This window comes from Athene noctua, chromosome 2 (genome assembly GCF_965140245.1).
Source record: "Athene noctua chromosome 2, bAthNoc1.hap1.1, whole genome shotgun sequence".
Lineage (NCBI taxonomy): Eukaryota > Metazoa > Chordata > Aves > Strigiformes > Strigidae > Athene > Athene noctua.
The window spans coordinates 68,164,170-68,191,504 of NC_134038.1; the positions used below are offsets into that span (position 1 = coordinate 68,164,170).

At 38.1% G+C, this 27,335-nt stretch overlaps 1 protein-coding gene and 1 long non-coding RNA gene across 5 annotated transcripts in view; one reads left to right on the forward strand and one right to left on the reverse strand.

The window, feature by feature from the left end:
- The window catches only part of GABBR2 (gamma-aminobutyric acid type B receptor subunit 2), a 483,193-nt gene that overhangs the window by 23,073 nt on the left and 432,785 nt on the right, over positions 1 to 27,335 (reverse strand). For all 4 annotated transcript variants that reach the window (XM_074899378.1, XM_074899381.1, XM_074899379.1 and 1 more), the window contains 2 exons: positions 17,992 to 18,102; positions 4,234 to 4,458 (listed from right to left, as the gene is read on the reverse strand). In XM_074899378.1, the coding sequence (XP_074755479.1) occupies positions 4,234 to 4,458; positions 17,992 to 18,102 (336 nt within the window). The remainder of the gene's footprint in view (positions 1 to 4,233; positions 4,459 to 17,991; positions 18,103 to 27,335) is intronic.
- LOC141957607 (uncharacterized) overlaps positions 18,223 to 27,335 on the forward strand; it is a 31,478-nt gene continuing 22,365 nt past the window's right edge. Inside the window, exons 1-2 of the long non-coding RNA XR_012633130.1 lie at positions 18,223 to 18,316; positions 20,292 to 20,437. This is a non-coding gene — a long non-coding RNA (uncharacterized LOC141957607). The remainder of the gene's footprint in view (positions 18,317 to 20,291; positions 20,438 to 27,335) is intronic.

Here is a 27,335-nt window from a genome sequence, read left to right on the forward strand (position 1 = left end):
GGATGGTCGGATAGAGCGCACCCTCAGCAAGTTTGCAGATGATCCTCAAAGATACACGAGATGATTGCCCTGCCGTTCAGTGGGATGTCAAGAGACTGGAGATCTAGGCCAACAGGAGTCTCCTGAAGCTGAGCAAAGGGAAATACCAAGTCCTGCCCTTGTGAAGAAAGAAGACACCAAGCGGTACATGAGCCAGCAGTTCCCCGGGCCAATGGAGGTGATCCTTCCCTTTCTACTCAGCTCTGGTGAGCACACACTTAAAGTGTTGTGACCATATTTGGGCTCCTCAGTACAAGAGATACATGAGCGTACTAAAAAATACCCAGTGAAGCGCCACAAGGATGCTGAAAAGAATTGCAGCCTTTATGATACAAGCAGAGACTGATGATTGTTTAGCCTTGAGATGGAAAAGATTGGGGGGAGGGGGAAACATTATTAATGTTTATAAATATGTGAGAGGAGAGAGTAAAGAGGATGGAGCCAGACTCTTCTCAGTGGTGACCAGTGAAAGGAAGGGAGGCACAAACTGGAAAACAGGGAATTTCATTTAAACATCAGCAAAAAACTTTTTCTGCTGTGAGCATCATCAAACACTGGTATAGATGCTCAGAGAGGTTGGGGAGTATTATCTCTGGAGATAACCAAGACCCAACTGCACAAGGCCCTGAGTAACCTGCTGTAGCTGTCTTCCTAGAGCCCCCTGCCTCTCCTCTTCCCCATCTCTTTGATTCTAATTAGGCTGGTTGTAATGACTGGTTTGTCTAACTCCCAGACCAAAAACTGCATTAAAATGAAGTTAAAGGTGAAGAACAGTAATTACAAGGCTTCTTAAATTAGCACGCAAAAGTGTTACAAGATAAAAGCTCTGCAATTTTATGTGGTTTAAGTTCAAGCTGAATATAAGATGTTGGCTCACACTGTACAAGGGATGAGGTTAGATGATTTTTTTTTCTTTTTTTCTGGACATGAAGTCAGTGGAACTTGTGTCTTGCTGCCTCACATCTGTGCAGTTTCAATTTCGACAAAGAGTCTGCCAAATGGACAAAAAATGCTACCAACACAGAAAATTAATGTTTTAATCCTGGCCCCCCAGTAATGATTTTTGCCTTGCTGCTCTACGGGAAACTGGATCAGAATTAATGTGTTAATGGCATTGCAGCCAACGATGGTATGCACTCAGTGGGTGACTAGAAGTGAGCACAGTGTTCTGTCTCAAAAGGGATGGAGGAGAAAAACAGAATGACATGTAAGTCTGATAAACATGGCAAAAGTACTTCATGAAGAGAGAATACATATTAGGATTGCTTCTTTTAAAGAAGTGATGACTATGCTGAAAAATACTATAGGCATGTTGGCCCTTAAAAATAGAATTAGACATAGCAGTTAACTTCTAAGAGGAAAAATATACACAATGTATGTTTGAATTCTGCAGATCACTTCTACAAGATATCCTTGAACTCAGAAATCTATTGTTTTAAAAAATTTTGGACAGTTTTTCATCAAATAACAAGAATGTCTACAGTTACTGTAAGTAGGACGCAGTATAATGGATATCAACATTTCTATCTGAGGATACCTTAAAATGGAGAGAGTAATGAACATTTTTTTTCCCGATCTATCTTACTCTACTATGGCATTTTCTTCATGTTTTTCTGAATGTGCTTGGTGCTGAACACAGTGGCAGTGGGTGAAGGGGACGTTTAACAGGAGAAGTATAATAATTGCCATGTTATAAGTAATTAAGATTAAAGCTGACAAGAAGGGGAAAATGTCATGTTTCATTCCCTAGTTTGCCTACATCATTGAATAGTTGCCTATTCAGATTCATAAAAGGGCTGTGAGGCAAAACTAAATTTCAGCACTCTTGACCCAGGAGACTGCTGAAGGTTAGTTAAAAGGAATGTGGTTTAGTCTGTATAGCGGAGAAGTAGAACTGCTCACCCAGCCCAAAGTCACGTTACTGCTTGCATCTGTCTGGCCACAGTTTAATAAATAAAAAAGTGCAGTCCTTCAAGTCTTCATTATCATCTCCTGTGCTTGATAAGCCACAGGCTTCAGTATCTCACCAGCGGTCTTCCCATGTCCCAAAAATTGTACTATTGACTACATACTTGTTAAGGGGGGGAGATTTGGTGCCTATCTCACACTGACATCTTACCTAGATGTACAAACTGAGTGGTGTTGGATCTAAGCTTTTGTGGGGTCCAGACAGACTGTTGTGAAACCTGTGCTGGAACAGACTGCAGGAGAGGGTGCTTGCCAGCTGTCCTGCTATAACTGTGGCTCAGCATGGCGAGAAGAAATGTAGGGCAAAATATATGAGTGCAATAAGAACTCTCCAGCTGTGAAAACACTCACATGGGCATTGGAAGTGCTGCATTCCAGCTCCCCCTTCAACCTCTTTTTTTGTATCTTATCCAACGACCATTTTTAATGCAAAATAGCAAAGCATTTGGAAACCTGACTATACATAGTATGAGATGAAGTACTTCACAAAGAAGGCTACAGTTCATGTTTGTGTTTTGAGTAGAAAGAACTGAGAGGACAGCAGGGTAATTGGGGTTTAAGAGAGCAGATGAAGGGGTTAAAAAAAGGAAACAGAAAAGTCATTTCAGAGCCTGTGGCAGCAGAAAAGGATGCGCAAAAGAGCATGAAAGCAAAGGGGCAGAAGAGCATGTCACAGCATTAATAATATTTTCTCTTTGAAGAGAGTTCTGACATTCTGTGGAGGTATTTTTGGCATCAGAGTTTTAATATGCATTTTCATACAGCTTATACACTTAAATCTTGCAGTATTTCGAAGTACTCTCCATTGCTGTGTTTATGAATGTTCCCTTAATTTAGAATGAAGTTGTGATTCTTCTCTAAGATCCAGAATAAATATGACTATTTATATCTGTACAGCTTTTTAATATTTGAGAAGTGAGTTGCAGAACTTGTAAAAACATCCTGGTTAGTCTGTACTGGAGAACAAATAAATTACTTTGCTTTTTCACAGATCAGAAGTCAGATGCTACTGCTCGTCTGTACCTCTAATTTCTTTCAGAGGGAACACTTTGAGATACATTTTTTTAGCTTGTTCCTTTTGCACATATAGTTCTTGGATGCCTGTTAGAACCATCACGAGGGACGCCACTTAGCATCAGAACCTATTCACTATAATTTGCTCAACACATTGATTGGACATGGACCAGTAAAGAGTCACAAATTGGGTGATACATAAATGAGTATCAGTACTCGTCTGAAAAACCTAAAAACAGATTCCAGAGGTGAAAGGACCTGCATCTTGACTCTTCTTGCAAATGTTTCAGACATCCAACTGCACATGCATCTGATTTGGGGTGATAAGCTAGGTTTATGCAAGTCACTTAAAATGAAAGTAATTATATGTCTTACTTCAAAAAATCAAATACATTCTCCAGTACTTGAGGCTTTGCTAAAGTAAGCTTACATAGAAACCTGTTTTCCCTGCATTCACAATCGGTCATACTCATGTCTAAAGCTCAACTCTACAAGTGAAATGACCAAGTTCCAGCCCTTTGTGGGTAAGTGTCTTCTCAGTTTTTCCAACAATGAACAACAAATACATCCTCAGAATCCAAAAGAGCAAAAAGAAATGAAAGCATATGCGTCCCAGTCATACCCGTTCATAAATATAACTTCAGTGTCAGCATCTGCAGCATATTTTCCTCTGAAGTACTGATAAAGCCTATTGCACCACCATACTTGAATACCTTAGAGGTTTCAACATAGTTGACCTTACGGCATGCTAGTGAATCAAAAGGGCCTTACTGTTTTGTAGATGTAGAAGCAGAGATCCTGATTATCATGCTTAGGGTACATAAGAAACATGGCAGAGTAGGCAACTGGACCTGTCCCTCCTAAATCCCCATTTATCACCATTTCCAAAAAGTTCCTAGAAGTCAGAAATGGAGACTCTTCCATTGAAATTACAGAAACCAAACTGTTTTCCCAGACACAGATTCAGTAAAGATATAGGCGTTAGAAACTCATGTATTCACACTCCTGTAACTTCATACTCCACTTTCTCCAAAATCTCATGAAGCTTTGTTCTTCCTCCCAGGATTCAGAAACAAGAGATTATAGATGGGTTTTGTTTAGAATTCACACGCAACCCCTGTACTTGAAAAGGCAATGAACTTTTACATATTTAATCACAGCTACAAAACAGATGGAAAACAATCCAGACCCATGCTAAACAAATTCACCTACCTTAGGTACAAACACAAGGCAGAGAGTAATGGTGCTGCAGAATATTATGACTAAAGCAACGATGCAGAACTGTACATTGGGTTGGTCCCGAGTAAGGAATGAGACAGCAGCACCAATAATACACATTATGCCCACGTTGTATACACTCATTCCAATGTACTTGCTATCATTCAAAGCAGGAATGCTGACATTTCGTGTCTCCCAGGCCAGGAAACACCCAAATAACTGAAATGGTAAAAGAAGGAAAAAAAGATTATAATTACAAGAGGAATTGGCTGACATCCAGAAAAAGTATTAATTTAAAACTGGTATGTTTTTGTAACTTGACAGATACAGGTGATATTACAATACAGAGATATACACCTACCTTTCACCCAGTATCTAATTACCTATGTGATTTGTTTTGCTTGCTAAAACAAATTCCTTCTCTCACAAGAAAAATGTGAAACATGGAATTAGTTGCGAAGGGAATAAATTTCTCTAAATGCTATGTCTATGTTTTATACTTTTAGCAATTTTTAGAGACAGTCCTTCCTGTTTGTTTTCAAGGATTACAGTAAAGATATAATGTGCATTGTTCTTTTAGCTACTTTTAGCAGCTGTTCTCAATATACTCTTATCAATCCAGTCATTCATTATATGATTATCACCTACATTAATAAACAGCAGTGCCAAAATGTGTCCCATGGGAGACAATGTACAAATGTACAATGTGGAAAGAGCCACCCTAGTTGTTCAGACTGCAATTATAATGTCTTTTATTATAGTGGGAGTTGGTAATGGCCTTTCAATTGCAGTTGTCTAATGATTTCTGGCATAAAACATTCTTGTGGCAATTTTTTGTTTGCTTTTTTCTTTGGTGTATTTTTAAATTTTAGCCCCTTTGTTATTTGCAATATGCTTTTGTAATTCATCAGGAGAAAGTCTTTAGTGTAAGGAAGCCATCTCCATCCCTTGAAATTTAATTAGATTTTTCTACAGCATGAACCACTGCAAACGATTATTTTCTTTCTCTTGCATTCCTCAGAGAAATTCTGTCAATGCAATAAAACCATAAATGAACTCAAGAAGTTGTAAATAGGTAATCCTGCCTATAGTCTAGGCAAAGCCCCGTGAGAGTGTATGATGTCCTGTGAAGAATGACAGATAGCAGATGGTACTGAAGGGACAGGAAGGACAGAGGGAGGAACATCGCTAAGACCCAAGACATTGTTTCTGTGTTTTCTAGCTTTTTCTGATCACACTGCAGGGACAGAGAAGGAGAAAGAAAAAAGGTGCACTGCCATTGACACTGATACATCTCCTCCCAGACCATCACATTTGTCCACTGCTATGTCATGGAGATAATCTTTTCTATACAACTGCAACCCATGTGGTAGTCCAGGAAATTAGAAGTCTATTATCATGACATTTGGGAATTAATTGCAGTTGCCTAGTAAAAATTTACTCTCTGCTTTTTTTCCTGTGGGCAAACCCATTAAAAATTCCAAAGGCAAATAGTTTGGACTAGAAGAACACTGGTTGCCAGTCAAGCAGAAGAGGGTTGGGAACTGACAGATTTATGTTTGCCAGTCAAACTCAGTTTTGGCCTTACGTGCTTTCAACTGTAATGTGTCCAACAACTGGACATCAATAACCGCAAATTCCTTGACTTGGCTTAGTTTTTGCCTCAACTAACAATGGCAACAAACCCAACCATTTGTTCCTCAGCTGCTTTGAACTCCCACAGAAACTCGCAAGCTGCAGCCACCTACCTACTCACCCAGTCACTTCAAACCAGGACTTACTGCTGAACTGCCAGTCCTGCCCTCCCATTGCTGAGCTTGTCTGCAAGATTATTTCATTCTCTTGCCTACAACACATATGCCACCCTGCCACATGTTCATGTGCAGACCCAGCTGGAAGGCTTTGGTGGATCAGGCACGTCCTCTCAGCCCATGGGGTGCGGCAGGCTGGAGGTGCTGCTTAGTCCAGGCAAGCCTCTTGCTAACCCGATTTCCAATGCTGCCATCACTGCCACAATGCGTATCAATATATGTAAGTGAGGTGGCTCTTCCCAGCAACAGCAGAAGCAGCTGCCCTTGCAATCCTTATCCAGTTCTTCCTTGGCACCATTCCCACCCTGTCCCCTCCACACACTCCTGCAGGACATGATTCTATCCAGGGCAGTCCCTTGCCTCCTTGTCCTCTTCTGGTTTAATGATCTCCTCTAGTAGGACTAGAGCTCACAACTCACCCCCGTTCCTTGCTTCTTCCACTACCCTTCCCAGAAGCCTAAGAAGTGCAGGATGAAAAGTAGTAGCTGCTGCAGGCAGAGCATGGGAGGGGGGGCTACTCTTGAGGGGTCAAGGTGTATGTAGGCAGATACTTGGAGCAGGGATGGGTCCCAGAGCCATTCAGGTAGGGCAACTGAGGTTGGTAAGCTGTTTATTGAGTTGGGTACCTTTGTGTCAGAGAAGCAGCTCATCCCCTGATATGTTTTCAGAGCCACTCAGGTGAGCCACCAAGATGATACTTCCAATAAGGAAGGATGCAGGCAGGGCTCCTCTGCTGTTGGGTCTGGCACTGTGCACAGATGGAGCAGGGAATGTACTGACTCCTTTACAGGCTATGCAGAAGCAAATTGTCCACCGTATGTACCTGGTTGCACTGGAGACCTTTTTTCAGGATACAAACCTATTCCTCCTAGACACTCCACCATCTCAGAGATTGCCTCTTCTGCACTCCCTACACTTGCGGTGCTGCACAGCTCAGCTACACTTTAAATTTACACTTTGCCAGCCTCTGAACTGGCAAACAGGCTGGTCTGGGCTGAACTGTTTTGAGGGGCAAAAGGAATCCTTGTGTGTAGGTCTATATCATGTTTTTAAAGGGATGAGACCCTGATAAACTATGGAGAAGGTTTCTATCTTCTCCTGCTACAATCAATTATTAATGAGATTTTTAGGGTTGTGCAGGTCATTCCTCACTCTCCCCCACTTCTCCCAGTATGAACAGATTCCCTTCCAAAAGCATTATTCTGGGAATACAGCCAACACTTAAATGAGGCCAGCACTTATTACAAATAATGGGCATGAATTTATAGCTGAGGCAGTTATAAAGCAATCTAAAATATCAATTATAATGGAAAAAGATCATTTGGACAATGTTGTGGGGGTTATGGTTTGGCCCATTCTCATTTATAATTGAGAACAGCATGGAAAATGATTAAGTGTCTTCCAGATGAAAGGAAGATATTTATTTATATGATAACTAAAGAAAGGGAGAGGCTCTTGCAGCAAGTGGGTTTCCTCAGAATTGTGGACTATAAATTTGAGAGCATTTTAATTTTTATTGGCATTTTGGGTAAAATGCTTGCCTCGGGAAGAGGGTTCTCCTTTTCTAAAAATCACAGCTCATCTTTGAGACTCAAACATGAATAACAGCTGAGAGTTTTCTGCAGTCTGCTGCCACAACAGTGGTGATTGCAGAGGTGCTCCTTGTTTGCTTGCTACAGGTGCCTGCAGGGTACCACGGGGTTGGTAAGATTTCTCCTGTGAGATAGAGCCTTCCTGAGTTAATCTGACACTTTGTTTTCCTTCCATCTGCCCTTATTGTCCCCATTCCTGAGGCTCAGCCAAATCTACACAAATGAAAAATTCACTTCTATGACTGCAAAAATCCTGAAAATCCCTAAAATGGCTTGGTTGAGTAATGGGATGTAGACGTTGTTAATGAAAGGTCCGGATTCCTGCGATTCCTTGACAAGTTTTGAATATGAAATTTATGAGCTCCAGTTAAAAACAGACTCTTAGTCCCCCAGTTCAGCTGCTCTTTACCCCTGGTACCTAAACTTTAAACATTAATTTTCCCCAGCTATGTAAATCATTCTTCTCGTTAGCCTTGAGACTGATGTGCAATTTAAGGACTGTTTGATATTTAAGGCTGCCTGCTGGGATATGTAACACAGCTGTCTCTCCTCCTATTGCTCCTGGAGGGCTCAAGCTGGTAAAGGCTTCTCAGAGTGTGTCCTCCAGCTTTGGCTTGGGCCCCCCACAAAATACAGTGGCAGCCATCTTCATTCAAGACAATAATGCTGGTGATAACCACTGCATAGTTTTGCGCTTGGACAACATGGCACAATTCCAAATTTTGCTGGAGATGTGCTCCCTAGCCCCAGAGTAGAGGCTGTCTTCAGAAGGAGCTCTCAAACTTCTTTCAGAGCTGTCAGATTTTATGTAATGAGAGACTGACTGTCTTAATTACTTGGGCACTTGCGTGGGATGTTAGTTCTGATCTCCGCTGAGAATTTTGATTAAACAGTCTTTAGAGAAGGCGTGCGTGTACACACCGGGATGGAGGCAGGCAGCTCTTAGCAGTGCTAATGTGCTAGATTCAGGGAGGGGTAGGACACATCTGTCCCCACTGTTTTATACCAGCTCGCTTGTGCAGCTCCTTGCTGGCAGTTACAATTCCCATCCTGAGGCTCCTGATGGATCCTACGCATCTCAGAAGGAGGTTGAATAGCTCAGGGCTATGCATTCTCCTATAGAAAACACTTATCTAAAAGTTAAGGAGCACAGTAGTCTACTATCAAGTCTAATGGACTATTTTAAGCCCCTTTGGGAATATCAACCAAAGACATATTGAGAATGTAACTAGGAAGGCTTCCTACATTGTTACTCATTAACTTAAAGCCTTTTCCCATTTTGGTCTACTAAATACTGATCTTGTTGATGTAGAAAGTGTCATAAAATGTTGGTTTGGATTTTCTCTGAAGGTATGGGCTGCACAGGCAAGATTGGTTTGTTTCATCTTGTGTTTGAGGGTAGGCAGCTTCTGTTTGACACTGCACTGATATAGAGTATTACCTTGGTAGCAGTTGATATCGTGGGTTTAGGCTGTGTTGTCAGTGCACCTAAAAAGGCTGTGAGAAAAACAGTATCTGAAGATGATGAGATTATACCACTGTGACTAAAGATAGATTTCTGATCACTAAGAGAATTCTGTGTTAAATTCTTAGAAAGATAACAGGACTATGGAGAATACAATATTTATGTTTACAGGCAAACTTTAGATTTTAAAAATCTTGTACTAAATAGTGATAGCTAGGAATATAATAAAAGTGTTTGTAGCTGAAGTATTGGAAAACATTTAACACTGTTTTTCAAAATGCTACTAGTTCATTTAAAATCTTGTGCTCCGGAATTGCTGCTAACCACAGTAATGATTGCTTACTGATCCACAACATATATTAATACAACCAAGTGTCTAATTTGCTATAGATGCGCAGATGACAGGCAGGAAATTATTTATCCTCCTATATTTCCTCTTGCCCTGTACTGACCTTAAACCATTTTGTCTATGTGTTTCATTTCAGTCATGTCTGTTTATACTTTGAACATGGGTTATGAGCAGTATTAGGAAAGAAAGATAAACAAAGAAAATTATACTGAGGATATCAGGCAAGAGCAGAGAAATACCAGAGGAAAAGTCTCCAATCTTGTCAGAAGTCGTGCTTGTCAATAACTAGAGGGTATGGTTTTGGAAAGATTATATATTGGACCAGGCTGCAGCTTTGCAGCTAATTACCATATTATAGTAGCACTTACTGAGCTCACTTGTGGATCATACATAGCCCTGCTGTGCTGTATGAAAGACCAAAACCAAGCCTTTGCTTCAAAGATCTTATATCTGGGGATTTTTTGTTGGTTTTGGTTTTTTTTTGAGTTGTGTGTGGTTTTATTTTTTATCCCCTACCTAGATTACTGGAATACTTCCCTTCTTGCCACCCCTTAAAAAAAACCAAAACAAACACCCATTTCTGGACTCTGGCCTGTAAGGACCTCTCAGTCTGAAGTAACTGGGAAGCTGGAGTTGTGAGTTTCCCTACTCATGTTCATTCATTAAATTCAGATCATCACAGACAATATTTCAGTGAAATGGCTGCAGAATTTTTCAATATGAATTTTCAAAACTAAGAAAGAGAAGAAAGCATTTTGATTTTTAGGTTTTCACTGGAGAATGGGGCAGTAAAAAAACTGAGCATTTCTCAGGAAGATGCATAGAAAAGTGATTTTTTTTTTTTTTTTTTTTAATTGCCAGCACACCAAGTAAAGGTAGCTAACTGAAAGACAAACTATTACCCTTGTAGGTCTCCTATCTTCACAGTCAGTACAGTCTGATGTTACACCATCACTTGCTCCCCTGATCTGGTATGAGTCAGCTGTGTATTTAGTTCATTTTCACAGAGCTGCTCTGGGAAGACAGTACTAAAGGGAAGCTTGATACTTCTACTGAGTACTAGGATAATAGCTAAATATTTTTTTAATTGCAAGATATGATATTCAGCTATTCAGCTGAAGGGCTTTCTTTGTAAAGATCTTGGAAAAGTCCTTTATGTCTCAGGGCAATTGGTACGGTCCTGCCTAGGGCAAGATGGAAGAGCAGCTGCACAAAGCTATGGACATGCATCCAGATAAAATTTTCCACTTTATGCTCCAGCCTCCCAAATCAACAGGTTAATAAAATATTTTCCCTTTCTATTCTGACTGTATTTGACTTTCTTCTGTGACAATTCTGCTTAGTCATGAAGCACATTATAGTGACTAAATTGAAACAAATATACAATTGGTTATTAGTGAATATCCATTTGGAATAGCTTTATATCATATCTGTCATAAAATTACCACAGACAATCACAACACTGTAAAATGATCGAACATCTCTGATGAAAACAAGTGTATGCTACAATTTATTACTGCTGTATAAAAATTGGTGCCAAGAGACATGTAAGGGAATACTGCAATATCTGCAATATTTCAAGAAAATATATGAAGTTTATTTATGGTCATAGCAGGGAAAAATTATCCTACAAAACCATATGGTAACATGTTTTGGATGCTAAAACACTGTCAATGTTTTATTAAAGATACAGCAAATATCTGGTACCACTATAAACTACCTTCCCCCACCATAAAGCTTAACTATCTTCCTCTTTAATGATTGTAAGATGGGACAGATGCATCGGTGCTAAACTCACCATAAATATGAGTTGGAATCATTCAAATTAATTGAAAAGGTAGCAATCCCTTCTTCTGAGTAGTCTTTTCGATCATGAAGGGAATTAGCAAAGAATGCAAGTAAATGTGTTAAAAATCAAAGGTATTTTTAGAAAGTAAGTAGGAATTTTAACATAGTATGAAGACTATTCGATTTTTCTGCACATAAAATCTATTAATTTGATAAAGAGATTAATAAAGAATAGTCATATTTTTGATACATTCTCATAAGATAATTGGGAGGGACTTGAGGAAATCATCTAGTGCAACCTTTCTGCTCAAAAACCAGGTTTAGCTGTGAGATCAGACCAGGCTGCTCATAGCTTTATCCAATCTGGTCTTGAAACCCTCCAAGGATGAAGGGTGATCAGCCACTCCGGGCAATCTGCTCCACTGCTTCACTTTCCTCAGAGCAAAAAAAAATTCTTTATATCCAGTCTATACTGAGTAAATACAGTAAAAATGGGGGGCATGTTACATACCACGGCTGTGCTGTTCATAAGCACATAATGCTGCTCATAAGCAGCTCTTGGGCTAAATCTACAGAGAGGGCTTAAGCACCTGAGGTGGTAGTGAGAAGCTACATCCAGTATCCAGCAAGGACGGTCAGGCCATCCCTCAGTATCATCTGTAGGTGCCTGAATGCTGCTAGTGCCAAAGTTTCTGCTTCTGTGCATGCTAACAGCTACCTGGACTCTGACTGGGTATTTCCTTACTGGGTGCCTGTCACACAACCAACTTCTGCTGGAGTTTGGAGAAGATGCATTTCAGGCTAGTGAGGACCATGTACCCCAGCCAAAATGCTCTCCCCTCCTGCCCGCCAAGGCAAGAGCACCGAGTGCTGACTGAAAACTCTGCCACTGGGCACTGACTCCAGCCCAAACTGTAAACCATGGTACTTAACTACTTTTTGCAAATCTGCTTTCAAGTAGTGGAAAACATTTCCATGAAAACATTGGAAAAGTAATGCTTACAGATTAGCTATCAGAGCAAAGCAAGCTACTGGAGAAGGGAGCAGGGGAAACAACAAGAATATTTACAAACAGCAACTGAAAGATGTTTGGGCAATGTGCTGTAAACAATCTGTCATAAACTTCCTAAGTGTAAGAAGCTTTCCTTACTTTAAAAATTGTTTTGGTGGTTGTGGAATTTAAAACAAGTAAGCAATGAAATTGGACAAAAATTAGACAGAGTGTAACAACAGTTAAAAAGAGGAAGTTCATAAAAATTATTATGAAAACCAAGTTCTAAAACACAGGTAGTGGAAAGGGAAGTAAATACATAGTTGAAAACGAATGGCTAGCAGCATTAACAGAATTCATAAGGATTTTTAAAAATGTATGTGCAGAAAAAGGAATCCTAATAATGATTCATTCCTTGGAAGACGACAAATTCAACAGTAATGATGCATGGTAAGATACGCTTAATGAGTACTTTTGTCCTATATTTATATAGGAACAACGCATTCATGCCTTGCCAAAACAGTGAAATGCAGCTTATTCCAGCAGTAAGAGAGCTCTTGAAACCCCTGTTAAGACAAACTGTTGTAATCAGAGAGACCTGGTGACTTTCACGCAGGAGTTTTAGGAATTGATTTAGAAGTTATCTGGACTGCTGGACTTAATTGTTGATATTTATTGGAATTCTGGGAAAACTCCACTTAAGATGTAAAGAGGCCATATGGGAAAAGAGAAAGTGGAATTTCTTCACTGATTACAGAGCTATTACAGTAATTTCTATCCTAAGCAAAAATGAAATGGCTGATACATGAACTCAGGCAATAAATGACAAAAAAAGAGATAGCGATATAATTCAACATGCTATTATTTTTTTCAATGAAATTGTAAGCCTGAATAAAGATAATCACATTTATGCAGCTTACTTGGATTTCTCGGTAATGTTTGTCTTAATACTGCACGGAATTGTTATTTAAAAATAGTATGTTACAAAATCGATACAACAAATTTAAACTGATTGAAATCTAGGTGATAGATTTCAATGTATGGCTATTAACGAGAAACTAGTGAAGAAAGTTACGGAAGATTGCTAACCTAATTCTGTCCCATATTTGTACATTCAGTTAAGGAGGCTATAAATTCATGGCTGAAAATGATGCAAAAGAAGCAAAGGTGAAGAATGGTAAACAATTAATAGATGCCATTTTCATAAAGCAGTAACATTTTTAGAAAAGTCATGGAAATTTGGCCAAATGGGGTAGTTTGCCTAGAAATAAAGGCATCAGGTCATTTTTAGAGAAAGGGGGACAACATATATGCAAGACCCACCAAGGTTCAAGGTTTCAAAGTCAGAGCTAGAGAAATTCAACTTAGTGATTAGAGAGCCTCAGGAAGCAGAGGATTCCTCAGACTTCCAACTAAGGCTGAACATTATCCCAAAGATATATTTTAGTCGACTTATTAATTTGGCTTCATATATCAATTACGGAGTTCTACATTATGTCAAATATAGTGACTAAAACAGAATGCTGGAATATGAATCATTGGAAGGATTGAAATTTCTTATTCTTAGTGACCTTGACTTTGCATCAGCTTTTCCTATCTATCTCCATCATGAAATACTGATGCTTCCATCTGTAGCAAGGTTAGCTAAGGTCTATATGTTAAAAACTGTGTATCAGATGTGGCCAGTAATATCAGTTATAGCTTAAAAATGCCTCAGTTAACACTTACGGGGTAAAAGTAAGATTTGATATGCAGAGCAACAACAAACTGAAAATACACCTTGGCCTTGAAAACTTGTTTCTCAGTAGCTGAACAATAGGTAACTGTAATATGTCACCAACACAATGAAACTTCCATCATATGTACACCCTGAGTCTAATGTTAATTAAATGCATTATCAGGAAGAGGGGAATCAAACTGTAGACAAGTCTAGTATGTGTGCTTAATAGGCAAAGTGTTCTAGAGTCCAACCCATCCTTAGTCTGGTATTGTTCTGGCTGAGATCAGAAAAATAATTCATAGCCCTCAGAAAAATGTTACTGCACTCACTAATAATGCACCACTGGCAAGTTTAAGATGGTGTGATTTCTATCATCCTTTGGAATATATAAAATAAAGGTACTTTTCAACCATGTCTACATCATCAGAAATCTAAAGCTAGACATACTGCAACTGATGGTCACCATCGACACACAGACACACCTTGAACTTGTATGTAGCCTTTGAAGAGCTGAACCTGAGACAGTAAGAAAAACTGAGTCCTGTGTGTATGGTGGGACTTGGTCAGGCTCACTAAGAAGACTAATACAACGACAGAGGCAAGATTTAGGATGGTTGTCTTCCTATTATTCTCTGGTCACCAGTCCTGAGGAATCTGAATCCAATAACTGAGAAGCCTTCATGCAGCTGATAAGCACTTCCTCACATACCTTCAAAGGCAGTTGAAGAATCATGAAGCTGACTTTTAATGTTTGCTTACTTTAATATAGAAGGAACCTGTGCATCCTGGAAAGTAATGCCTTCCCTTATTTTGCTTTGCCTTCCCTGCCCTTTCCTGCCCTTCTGTGCTCTGCCCTACCCTGAGTAATTTATTCACTGCATCAGTACACTTAAGTCATCAGAATGGATAGTATTGCTTTATCTTCAAGACAAAAAAGAAAAATACTTGTTTAGATTAACCTAATTTTTTGTGTTCTCATTTTGAGACAACAAGATGTCACTGTAAATAATTTTAGCTTGAGTAAATCATTAAGCCATTTCACCTTAAATACAGCATTGTACTATAATTAGCAATAGTAGCTCTTTAGAATAAAGTATGTTAAATTAGAGATAAGTATTTTATTATTACAAACTGAAGAATTTCATATTAGATAAACCTTTATAAAATTATACAGTAACATGAGATGTTCTGGGTTTTGTTCTGAAGGCAAAGCGTGTGTGGTGTAGATGAACACTGCTGGTGATAAAACTGCATCAATCTTGTCCTCATATAACTCACCACAGCAATTATTTAAGTGATTCAGAAGAATATATTTTCCATATGTAGTGATTTGTGTGATAAAAGGGCACTAGAGTAATAAAAAGTGTATATTTCACTGGTGATTATGAAACACTGTGTGCCTGAAATAAGTATAGTGAGTAATGTCAAATGTCATCTGCAAACTTAAACAAACTGAGTCACATATCTTATAGAAAACAGTCCAACAAATATGCCAACAAACCAATCTAGGGCAAAGGACTAATGAGAACCAATGCAGTTTGATTACTGTCCAGCATTTTTCAAAGAAAATTACCCGAGAATGTATTTTTTAAATATAGGTAATTTTCCCTCTTTAATTTTTAATTGAAAACATTATTGAAATTATTTTTTTAAAAAAAACACAACACCCTACTGTTTGTTTGAATCCCTCAGTATTTTTAATGGAATTTAATTTGATTTGTTCATTTACACTGTTCTAAGTGAACCAAACATTTCTTTGTTTACTTTTCAAACAGAACTATGGAGAAAAATCTCTTAGGTCACTTGTAGAAGGAACACTGGAAAATTCTACCTGGAAGAACACAAAATGAACTGTTCAAAATTTCTATACAAGGAGACTGGAATTAACAAAAATATGGAAAACATTGTTCCTTTTAACAAATCTTCTGAGAAAAATCTTGTAAAATTAAATATGCAAAGGGAAAAATACTCTCACAAGTGAAGAGTAGGAATTTATTGATAGATATGTCAAACCACTAATAAGGTAATATACTCAAAAAAAGAGAAAAAGTTAAAAACTTAATCCCTGCAGTTAAATAAATGACCTAACAGATACAAACCATCACCTCACAGAATGTGAATATTGCAATAAAGTTAAATACCTTGTCAGCAACTGGGTATTAAAGCTATACTTTCCAGTTTAACTGTCTCTTTTTGGAAGATTTAGATTTAAAAAGAGACAAAATCAGAAACTGGCACTATTTAGATTAGGAAGAATCAAACAAAGAAATACAAGTAGGAATTTCGGAAGATCCCAGCTCCACATGGGGACTTGTAAATGGGCTCTGAGGACAGGTACAGGGGCTTTGATTGCTTGAAGGAGCCCTTGCTCCCTTTTATTTTCAGCAATCTGTTTTGAGCTGAACTAGTTCACTGGTGTGGGAAGAAGCTCCACATACAATATACTGGTACAATTTTGTGTAGTGTGCTGTGTTTTTTGCATAAAGCATGACGTTTTATGTGAAAGGACAGTTATATCTTACTGTCAAACTATGGCCCCAGTGCTGGTCAATGTCACAGCTCCTAACCCTGTCACAGCAACTAACTGTGCCTTCAAAACACAAATCCCTCGGTACAGTGATACATGATGAGGTTACTGTTAATCCAGAGCCACTCAGAGCTGCCCAGTAAGGCATGCTGAGAAGCAGAATATCTCCTAATTCCTGATCCCTTTGGGGGGATCAAGTGGGACCTAGCTCTTGGTTTCATAGCCTGCTTGGACATTCTATGAAAAACAGGTATCTACACCTAAAGTTGTTCTTTTTTTTTTTTTTTTTGGTTTGGTTCCTTTTTCTTTTTTGTTTTCCTGTTTAAATGGGAATGTGGGAAGGCATCCTTTTGGCTAGTAGCTCCAGGACCAGAGCTCTCACCCAAGAACTGGAGACACTTGGGGCTAGTGACTGAAGGCACTGCCCAGCAGACCAGCCTGATCACAAAGCTACTGACTGTACAGATTTTTTTTTTTTTTTAAAAAAAGCTCTCATCCTTTCCTGTTGATCTTCATATTTTCATATTGCATATTTAAAGATCTGTCAGCATGAAAAAAGCAGCATGAAAAGCAGCAGGCAGCCCAGCAGAACAGCATTCATGGTGGAGAGGGAAGACAAGTACTCCAGGCAGCTCCCTCTGCCCGGATTCCCCCAAGGCAGCAGCATCAGCCACACCAAGTGGAAGCAGCTGAGCCAGTCTTTCACGGGTGTCCTAACGAACAGGCATGCTACAAATACACAGAACAGATTGAACCCTTCAGGCAATGTAAACTAATGTCTATCTAGGTTTAGAATCCAGATGGGGCTCAACTCAAGATAGGTGTTCAGCTGGTCAGTGCTATCAGAATTAGATGCTTTTAAAACCTTCAGGCTTATAGGCTTTTAATCACTAATAGTCACCTTTGCAAGTTTGGGTGGTTTTTTTGGTTTGGTTTGGTTTTTCTTTTTTGGTTTGTTTTGTTTTTTGTGTTTTGTTTTGTTTATGTTTTTTTAAAAAAAACCTATCAAGGTTCAGGATTCCTGGTTCCTGAGGTCCATTTTAGTAACTAAATATTTTTGTGGAGATGGGCTTCAATGATCATTTTGATTCCGTCTCCAAATTAATCTTGCATTTCCTGTGACTGTTTCTAAAGGACATTTGCAACTCAGAGACAAACATCTAGAATAACCTAGTCCCACCTTATTGGAGAACCTATAGGAATTCAGATGATCTGGTTTCTTCATTTACAAAGTTGTCTCATTCATAGATCCATCTTTTCACTATCGTATTTCTTTGTTTGTGGTATATCTATAGTATTCAATTTAAGTGCTATTAATGTCTTATTTATTTTATGTATGCATATATCCACATATTACCACCTAATGAAATTTAGAACAGGTCTAATTATAAAGATGTATTCAAGGAAGTTTTAACTCACTCCCAGCCATCAGGAAAGAAAATATAATTTTCATGCCTATCAGTAAATAGCAGCTTGAAGTCAGCGTTGTGCGGAACAAGCTATGCTTACCATCAGCAGCCCTTTATAAGCGTAGACAATCCCAAGCCAAATTGTCATGTGAGTGTTTTCGCAGTGCTCCAAGATTGGTCGGATGGAGATATCTCTGCCCGCAGGGTCCGGCTGCAAAAATAAAAGGTGATATGTTGATATGTCTGGATTCAAATTTCATTTATATTCACACCTCAGAGGTACTTAAATCTATTCTTAGTAGATTGAGGATGTGTAGAATAGAGTGTACAACTTTAACTTGTGATGACTGCAGACCCATGAACCTGCAAAGGAACACAGTGAAAAGCAAAGATCTGAGGAAAAACTGCATGATAGCTACCACCAGGTGAGGTCACCTCTACTGCAAACTAGAAAGAAAGTGTCTGAAGTCACTGTGTCTTTAACAGTGTCAGTCACATTTATCAGCTTTAAGACATCTAATTTTTCTACAAGGCAGACAGCTTTAATGCACAGGCATGAAAATAAATGTACTTAAAGTCATCCTTCCTTTAACCTGCAGTTCTTGTGTCACTGGCAAATGGCTGATAATCTATGAAACACTTCTGTGTTTCAGGCGTTTTTTCACTGCTAACCATGAACTAAATCAAAGACCATTTACTATGGAAACTGTAGCAATAGCTTAGAAGAGAGTATAAATCATCAAAAGTCCAGAAAAGAAAATCCTTTAGAACATCTATGCAAAATTTAATACTGCTGAAATCTTAGTAGCTTTCAATTTGTTTTGAAAATGAGATTGTATAAAAGTGCAGAATTGAGGACTTTCAGACTATCAGGACTGTTTGTAGAGCAAATTATAACTAAAGACTCAGAGAAACCTGCAAGAACAACTACTTCGCCCTTTTTTTTTTTTTTTTTTTTTTTTTTTACAGGAGAAAAAACAGTTGACGCAAACGGTTACAAGCGACTATGCTGTCTAAAATTAGAATATATATTAGGGTCTGGTCAAACTGCTTTTTAATAGTGTACATTGTGTAGGAACACAAGGTGATTCTAAAACATCTTGTTTTACTTAAATACTGAAGAATATTCCTGTTGCCTATTCTGAGCAGTGTGTACCTACAGTGTGTTTTGTTTTACAGAAAACACTAAAATACCGAAAACTTTTTCCTTTCTACTTTGAAACACTGGATCTGAACTTCAGCTAAACTAAAATCAACCCAGACATAACTTTCCATACCTGGTTGTCTCAGTGGGCTTTGCAGTTTCCCTTTCTGGTGAATAATGTGTAAAAGTCTTATGCAGAAGTATAATGATTATTATATGAGATAAGGAACAAACATGTTCACACCAACAAAAACACAGAATTGTATGAGGAAGGACTTCAGAGAGATCAGAATAATTTCCTAAAGCTTATTCTTGCTCCTTCTGACATTGGTATGAATTTTGCTATGGATTTCTGTGGTCACAGCATTAATCCACAGCTCAGTTTCTTCCATCAGTCTTTTCGTATGTGAAGCATTGCCCTGACTTCATACACTGTAAAAAAATAATGTAACAAATAAGGATGTAGATAAGGGGATGGGGGGAGGAACCCAACCAGCCTTGTGCTATGCACTGCACAGTCAAAGGATTCACAATTTTCTTTGCAAATCTTGCAGTAGGCAAGACATTAACATCTAAACCCTCCTATCCTGGAGTTCTGTAGAAACCCTGAACAGGAGAATAAAGATCTTTGAAAAAAGGTGTCCTAAAATAAAATAAAAACCAAGAAGGCAATATTAACTCTCCCAGAGAGCTTATGACTCCACCCTAATGGCTGCTGATTGCAAGCAAACAACCATTAGCTCAAAAACTGAAATGACTGAAAAGATTGTGACATCACGACATTTAAGATGCTACAAATGTTTGTCAGGGGGTCAGTTGAACTACCTCATTCTCCCTCATCAATGACAAAAGCCCAGTGCTAAAATTTAGGTGCACTGAAGGGAAAGGACCTTTTCATGTCAAAGTTACAACCTGCTATATTCAACATAATGTTTGACTAGTATGAAATAAAATTCACATGACAAATTATTCAAATATAGTTCTGAATGTGTAACTGATGTGTGAACAGGACTGTACTACAGAGACATTTTCCTGAAATTCTAGACTACACCTAAGCCTGCTATAAAGCTTTTTTCCCCATCTCTGAGTTACAGTATGCCAACAATTGCGTCCCTCATGGAATTATAGAAGTTACATAAAATTCAAGTTTGTGGGCATCAGAATGTCTTTCTTTTTTTTCCCCTTCACACTGGGGAGTCAGTCTCTTCATTTCTTCAGGTCTGCGTGCTTTCTGCTATGTATTCTTTCTCTTTCAGTTTCGTGCTTTTGTGAAACAGGAAAGTTTATAAAGTAGACTTCCACTTGATGAGCTGGTCAGCGGCATGCGGTTCATTTCCCTTGTCCCTGGATTGAAACCTCCACTCACACTTAGTCTGACAGATTCCACCACTTTTAACCAACTGTGAGTAATCAGAATGATTCCTTATTTCAAAGAATATTACTGAAATGAGAACTCCTGTTAGGCCAGTGGCAGATTTTATTTTTATTTTCACTATGTGGTTATTCTCTAATGCAAATTTGCTGAAAATTGGAAAGCATATATCCATTCCTTACTCAAAACTGAGACCTGGGCGGAAAAATGATGAAATGGAAACATAACTTGTTTTCAAATACTATTAGAGAGAAAAAAAGTTGCATCGTTTCCTTAGTAGGAAGATTGCAAGATTTTATAAGGTAATGATAATTTAAAAATTATGTTAATTGAATAAAACAGTGTATTCAGATTTTCTATGTGAGATAAGAAAATCTTGTGAAGTGCTCTAGGGGGAGCAGGAAAAGAGAGAATACCGATTGCAGCATCAGCAAAAGTTTACATAGGGCAGTACTTCTTTCAGAGCACTTTCCAGATCTGCAAGTTGGTAGTATTTTAAACAAAAATTTGCTGAGGTCTTGTGCATGTGGAGTTAAGTGTTGGCAGGTAGCAATAATTTTACAGTGAACTGATTTTGCTGATTACTTATCCCTACTGCAAAATGACATTCCTGTTTTACTGCTTTTAATTTCCCATTCTGTTTCTTCCCTGATTTTGCATGAATTAACTAATCATAGCAAAAAGCTGGGTTAAAAAAACATATGATATTTTCTGATGTCAAAGGAATTTTTAAAAACTCTACAATTACAGCTGAATGGAGCACTTCACTGACCTCTCTAATCATCCACCATTTGTGCACTTTGTTACTGCTTTAGAGAGGATGACAACATAAATGCTACCAGTGATTATATATGTATTGGAAATTTGCCCTTTCCTTTTATAGAAAACAATCTAAATGCCCTTCAGATGTCATTCTCAAAAGCCTGAAGACCTCCTATCTTGTGATTAGGCTGAAGCTTTCCTACCTCTTATGAAACGTAATAAGGTTTCTGACACTGACATCAATTTCTGGAGTGTTTTCAGCAGTTGAACATAAACAGTTTAATCTGTTCACTTCATACAAGAGTTGTGTATCATCACCAGTAAAATGCTTGTTCTACATGAGATCTGCTAGGTCTAGAAAGCAACCCAAGCCAGTAAACAGATTACCTATAGAATGTTTATAACCCCTCGGTGTGTGTTGCAGTTTTTATTAGTCAGTTCTATAGTTTTACTGCCTTTTCATTTTCTTTGCTCTTCAGTCTGCTGGGGGTCTAGCAGATTCGCATTGTGATAGGTGAGTGATGGCTTAGGTGGGTACTGCTAGAGGGAGCAGTGAAGTTTAAAACCACCTGGAACCAGCAGGAAAATTTGCAGGAGGGATGCTGGCAGGAGCGATGGCAGAGACTGCCGAGTGCCTCCTGTCTTCTTACACATCCTCAAACTAACTGAGCAGCAACGAGACTCTTGTTTCCTTCATATATCTATGGGTTGCAATACAAAACTACAGGCTTGGTTTAAGTTGTTTTTTAGAGTGGCTCATGTTAGGGAAGCAGAAAGGCAGTGCTCCAAGCACAGGTGCAGTTTTCCTTGACCAATTATCTCCAATTCCTTTAAGGATCTGTCTCCACTTGAGTAAAAAAATGCATGCAGTGTAACGGACAGCTTTCCTTGTCTCAGACTAAGGTGTGCAAAGATAGGGCAAACCACCCTGAGGCACCTGTGCCTTCTGGTCATGATGTTATTTGATACATATAAAGACAGCTCTTACCTCCTTTTTTTCATCTGTAACTACAGTTTCTTAGTGTATATTATACTAGCCAAAATCCCTTTGGAAAAGACCCTGTGCAGTGGGGAGGTATTTATATGATGATTAGTGTATAAGTTACTTATTTTGTGTCTTTATCGCCATTCCTTCCCTATAGCTCCACATACATCTAAAAGGAGGAAGGGTCTACGTTCAATGAGGCATTTTATCCAGCAAATATCTGTGAAGAACAGACTGAGCCACCACACAGTATCCAAAAGTCCTTGACCTTCCTAGGGTACTTCTATGTGGCCGTGGTCACCTTTTCAGGTCCCATTGCCAGTACAGCAGATGATCCCTATTTACAGAGTTGTGGTGCTGCTGCGTTACACAGCTCACAGGTGAACAATCTCAGAAGCTTTCTAAGAAACTTTGCAGCAGATTTCCAGTGTGACATTTTGCCATTTCTGCAGCTACACTTTTATCAGTGATAAAATCAAAACATTAGGCCTCAGTCTTTTCCAAAGATGGATATGAAACATAAGGTAAATAGTTGCAGCTCCTATGTTTAAAATAAGCTGTGCAGTTCCCATAGTATAGGAAAATACAGGATCATACTCTTCTGTCACACTGTTAAAATGGTCTTCATTTACCATCCCACTCTTTGTTTTATTTTCCCTTTAAATGACTTCCATCTAACTGGCATAATGACTGTATACTATTGCTAGTATGAAGCATGAATTAGATATCCCTGGCATTTTTAATTTGGCACATTTAACAGTCATATGGAGCTCAAATGTGATTCTTTTTCTGAAACCCCAGACTTTAGAAGATTATCCTTACTTCTTTTTAAATTCACTTCTTTATTTTTTTTTTAAGGATAACTATAGTTAGTTTATACTATGAATTCTGTAAGAAATTAAATTTACTTGCATGTTGTAACAGGACCTTCTCTGTGCTAAACTGCATATCTGTATGGAAAGGTGTTCTACAAAAGGTTTTAAACAGTTTTCACACACAGTGTGTTGTAGCCAGGCTCTCAATTAATGATGAAAAGAGAAAGAGAGGGTTCAGAGGCTGTCTACTTTTCAATTACTTAAAAATTAGAGGGTATTTTAGAGAAAAACAACTGTGAGATGAAAACAACATTTGACAGGAAATGGATCCCTTTCGTTTCATGTATTTTTTACTTTGTGTAGTCATACCTTCCATGAATGCAAAATAGCAAATGAAATACTAAGCTGGGGTAGCTTGCTTCTAATGTCTTCCAATTAAAAATTTGATAGGCAACTTAGAATAAAAGCTTGTTTGTTCATATCTGAGCTTGGGTTCAGATACATTAAGAATCACATTGTATGTTGTATAGTAACTCAGCTGAGTACAAAATTGTTACTGGATTCTTGCAGTTCAGTGACCAATTTCATTTCCCTTCAAGGTTAATTGATAAGTTTGGTCATTTCTGTAATAGTCTAATGATCCAGGACAGTGATTTATTTAAAGACTTTTTCTTCATGTATTTTCTTTGATTCAGAGTCATAGGACAATTTGATCATGGATCAGAAAATCAGCTTGTAATAGGTGAGCACAGTACTATTTCATATAGTAAGGGCTGTTTTCCAGTATAGGAATGCAAGATTCTTTTAATAAAAACAGGGTTTCAACTAAATAACTATCCTTACACCTGGCCACTTCATGGGCCCTGCAAGAGAAATGAGAAACATAGATCTTCGGACCTCAGGAGAAGGTAAGGCTGAGGTTCTGAGCAACTACAATGTCCATTGCATCCAGTGTGTGTCCTTGATGCTCTTTCATGCAGACCTCAAGGATAAAAAGATTTTAGCCTTGAATTAAGATTTGTTTTTTTCAGGTTGTTTAAAAATCTAATTTATATTTGTAAAAACATTTACACTTGATGACTAGAAATATGCAGCTGTAGCAAGATAGCATGCTATATCAGCCCCCATGTGAATAGAAAAGCTTCTCCTAAGGATCAAAAGTTTATGAAAGTTATTTTTAAAATGTTTTTTTCCATAATCTGAGGTGGAAGACAAAATTTTATTTCATGGAATAGTTACAACTGCTTCAGCTCCCAGCCTGTGGATTTATTTACTTTGTACTGAAACAATGGCTTAATGCTCATGGCACTATCAGAAAGGGAGCTGCTACCTGATTTCCGTACATAAGTAGGAGGCATCATCTGAAGGTTAAGCAAATTGCCTAGGAAATCAGAGAAGGATTCAGTCTATTGTGCTTTACTTCTTTGAATTATAAAAAACTCTTTATTTCTGATATCTATGATAAAAATAAAAATTTTCACTCCAGTTTTTATTGCTTCAGAGATAGAAGCAGTTTTCTACAGTAAATTTCTAATTAGAAAATTGAATTAGGAATTTCCAAAACTCTAATTCAAATTCTAATTCTAAATTTTAATTAGAAATTAACTGGAAAAAAATGTTGGAGAATAGTTTCTCTATTTGAACCTCTGTTTGGAAAGGTCAATTTCAATAAATTTAATGACGAAGTTACACTTAAAATCAGTTTTTCAATTCTTTACAATGTTCCCCTGTAAAGTTATTTAAAATGAAAATGCGTGATTTTTAGACTGTGGCCAACTTTAAAATTAGTATTTATATTAATTATACAGATTGAATTACTGTCATTTCAAGTTGATGTAAAACAAGAAAAAAATCTGGCTTTGTGTTTTGTGAAACTTTTAGAAACTTTATCTTAGTCTGTAACAGAGAAGATTCCAGCCACTTCAAATATGTTAATGAATGAGGCTAAGGATCGCACTTGAAGTTTCCAATGGTTCCACAGTAGTGATGAGTACTTCAGCAATGCAGTATAGCATTATCATTTTAAACTATAACCCCACTGCTTAGGCTCAGGTGGGAACTGTGTGGGGCAGAAGTCCGCCTTGGGCCCAATATGCCCTGTTGTCCCAAACCCAGAACAGGAGTGGCTTGGTGGAATTCTCCAGAGAAGGATTTGCACAGAGATGTGGTATGAAGTGTTTCAGGATGCAAGTTTTTTCGATCTGAATACACAGCCCTGCCTATGTGACATAAAGGATATCTTTAGGTTATCCAGGATGATTACAGGGCATTTTCTGCTTCATTCATGTGCTTGTTATACTGAAATTCATCTCCCGACCCCACCTCAGTCAGTGGACTGGACTTAAGCATTATCTGCCTTCATAAAAAATTCAAAAATTAAACTTCTGACAGTTCAGAAGAAATCCTGTTTACATAGTAACTCCTAAAAAAAAATCTTCATTCCAAGTGGTATTTTAGCATAGCATACACATGGGGCACTAATTCTGTAATGCTTGGCTAACTAGAAATCATCACACAATGAAATTACATTTTCTGGAATAGCAACGTGTATATACTTATTTTTTATTTGGTCACTTTATTTTCAATTTGGTTTTCTAAAACATAAAATAGATGTACCACATAAGCCAAGGAAAAAACTACTAACACATTTTAGGGCTTCAAGGATATTACTGTAGATATTTTACATCACTCAACTTTCTACAAATACAGAATCTAGGTCTAACTTTACATGTGGATGAGAGCGAAGAAAGAAAGACAGAAAAAAAAAAAGAAAACATGTTAGAGACAACTACTGTATTTCCTACTACCCCAAAAGAATAAGGTCTGTAATACAGTCACAGTGGTAGTCACACTGTAATATCTTTAAAACAAACCTACTTTCTCGCTCCCCATCTGTCTCTTCCACAGATAATTCCATAAAGCAATAAGCATACGTACTGTAAGTTAGTGTGATTGAAAGACGATAAAATGTCAGAAGAGTTATTTATAAGCTCTTTTATTGCAAATGTGTCTACACATTTACTTGTAAAGAAAATCTCTTAGCAGCATTATTTATAACATCACTTTATCTAATGATTTTTATTTTGCTGTTATGGTGCTTCGTTTTTATTTAAATCAAACTGTTTTTTAAGAGCCAAAAGGTTCCCAGAGCTTTCTTGATATTTTTATTCCTATCATCCCCTAATCCCAGCAGTTTCATTTATTTTCATTAATGTAAACCACAAAAAAAAATAGATTAGACTGAGTAAAGAAACCCCTGTGATCCCTGCAAACAAATGAAGACTAGAAATGAAAGGGAAAAGGCAAAATCATCTTGTATCTTGAAGTGTTTCAAACAACTATGACTAAGCCTTCCCACTCTGCACTCAGAGATCTCTTCAGTAGAAATTTTACATCATATTATTTCCTCAGAGAATGTTGCCCCAATTACATATCTAGGGACTGAATAATGAAACGTTTCTGTGTATGTGCATGGAGGCAGCAGGACAAGTGTTACAAAGACTTACTAAAGTATTCTCAGCAGTAGAACATGTGTTTTTCTTTGAAGGGAGGGCAAAGGGCCAAGATATTTAAGAAAAGCAGGTTAGAGGAATGAACACCTTTGTTACTACCCAGACCCTCCTGTGCTACACAGATTCTTCCAGAAATGTGCACCTCTTGGTATCAGCTTCACAAACTGAGGAAGAATATTTTTCCCTCCTTTCCTGTGAAGCTGCCCAGACTTGTGGCTGACAACCTGGACTTGCAGTTTTTTCTAGTTTTTTTTCCTCTCCTAACTAGATTTTCTGCTATGCTGGAGACCACGCCAGCTACTCTTCTTGGTGGCTGGAGCAATTCAATGCCTCCTTGCTTATGGTAACGGAAACTGACAGAGTTAATGTGGAAGTACAGCAAATGCATAAAGGAGAACAGCAGAGCAAAATGCACAGGACAGCCATAGAAGGCATAGGTATTAGGGTGGCCCCTGCAGGATCCAAGAGAGAGGCTCTTTCTAGCAGGTAGGCTTTGAGTTGTAAGCAAGCATATGACTTATCGTTCTTTCTGTGTCACTTAGAGAAACAGGATTTAGCACTTTTCCTGCAAAAAAGCTGCATTTGCATCCAACAGCTAACAGAATCTATCATCCATTGCTCCTCCCAACAAGAAGAGCTCTCAGGTCCTCAATTGTACCCAGCTGTTCAGGCCAAGGAGGGCAACAATCTCACCTCTATAATCATCTTATATTTTTTGTTTAGTGCTATAATTCCTTTGATTTATGGATTATGATAATATTTATTAATATGCTTATTTGCATTGCTGTGACAACGACAAATGGACACTCTATTCATGCAGAAAGTGAAAAATCCCTTCCCTTTAGGATTAAAAA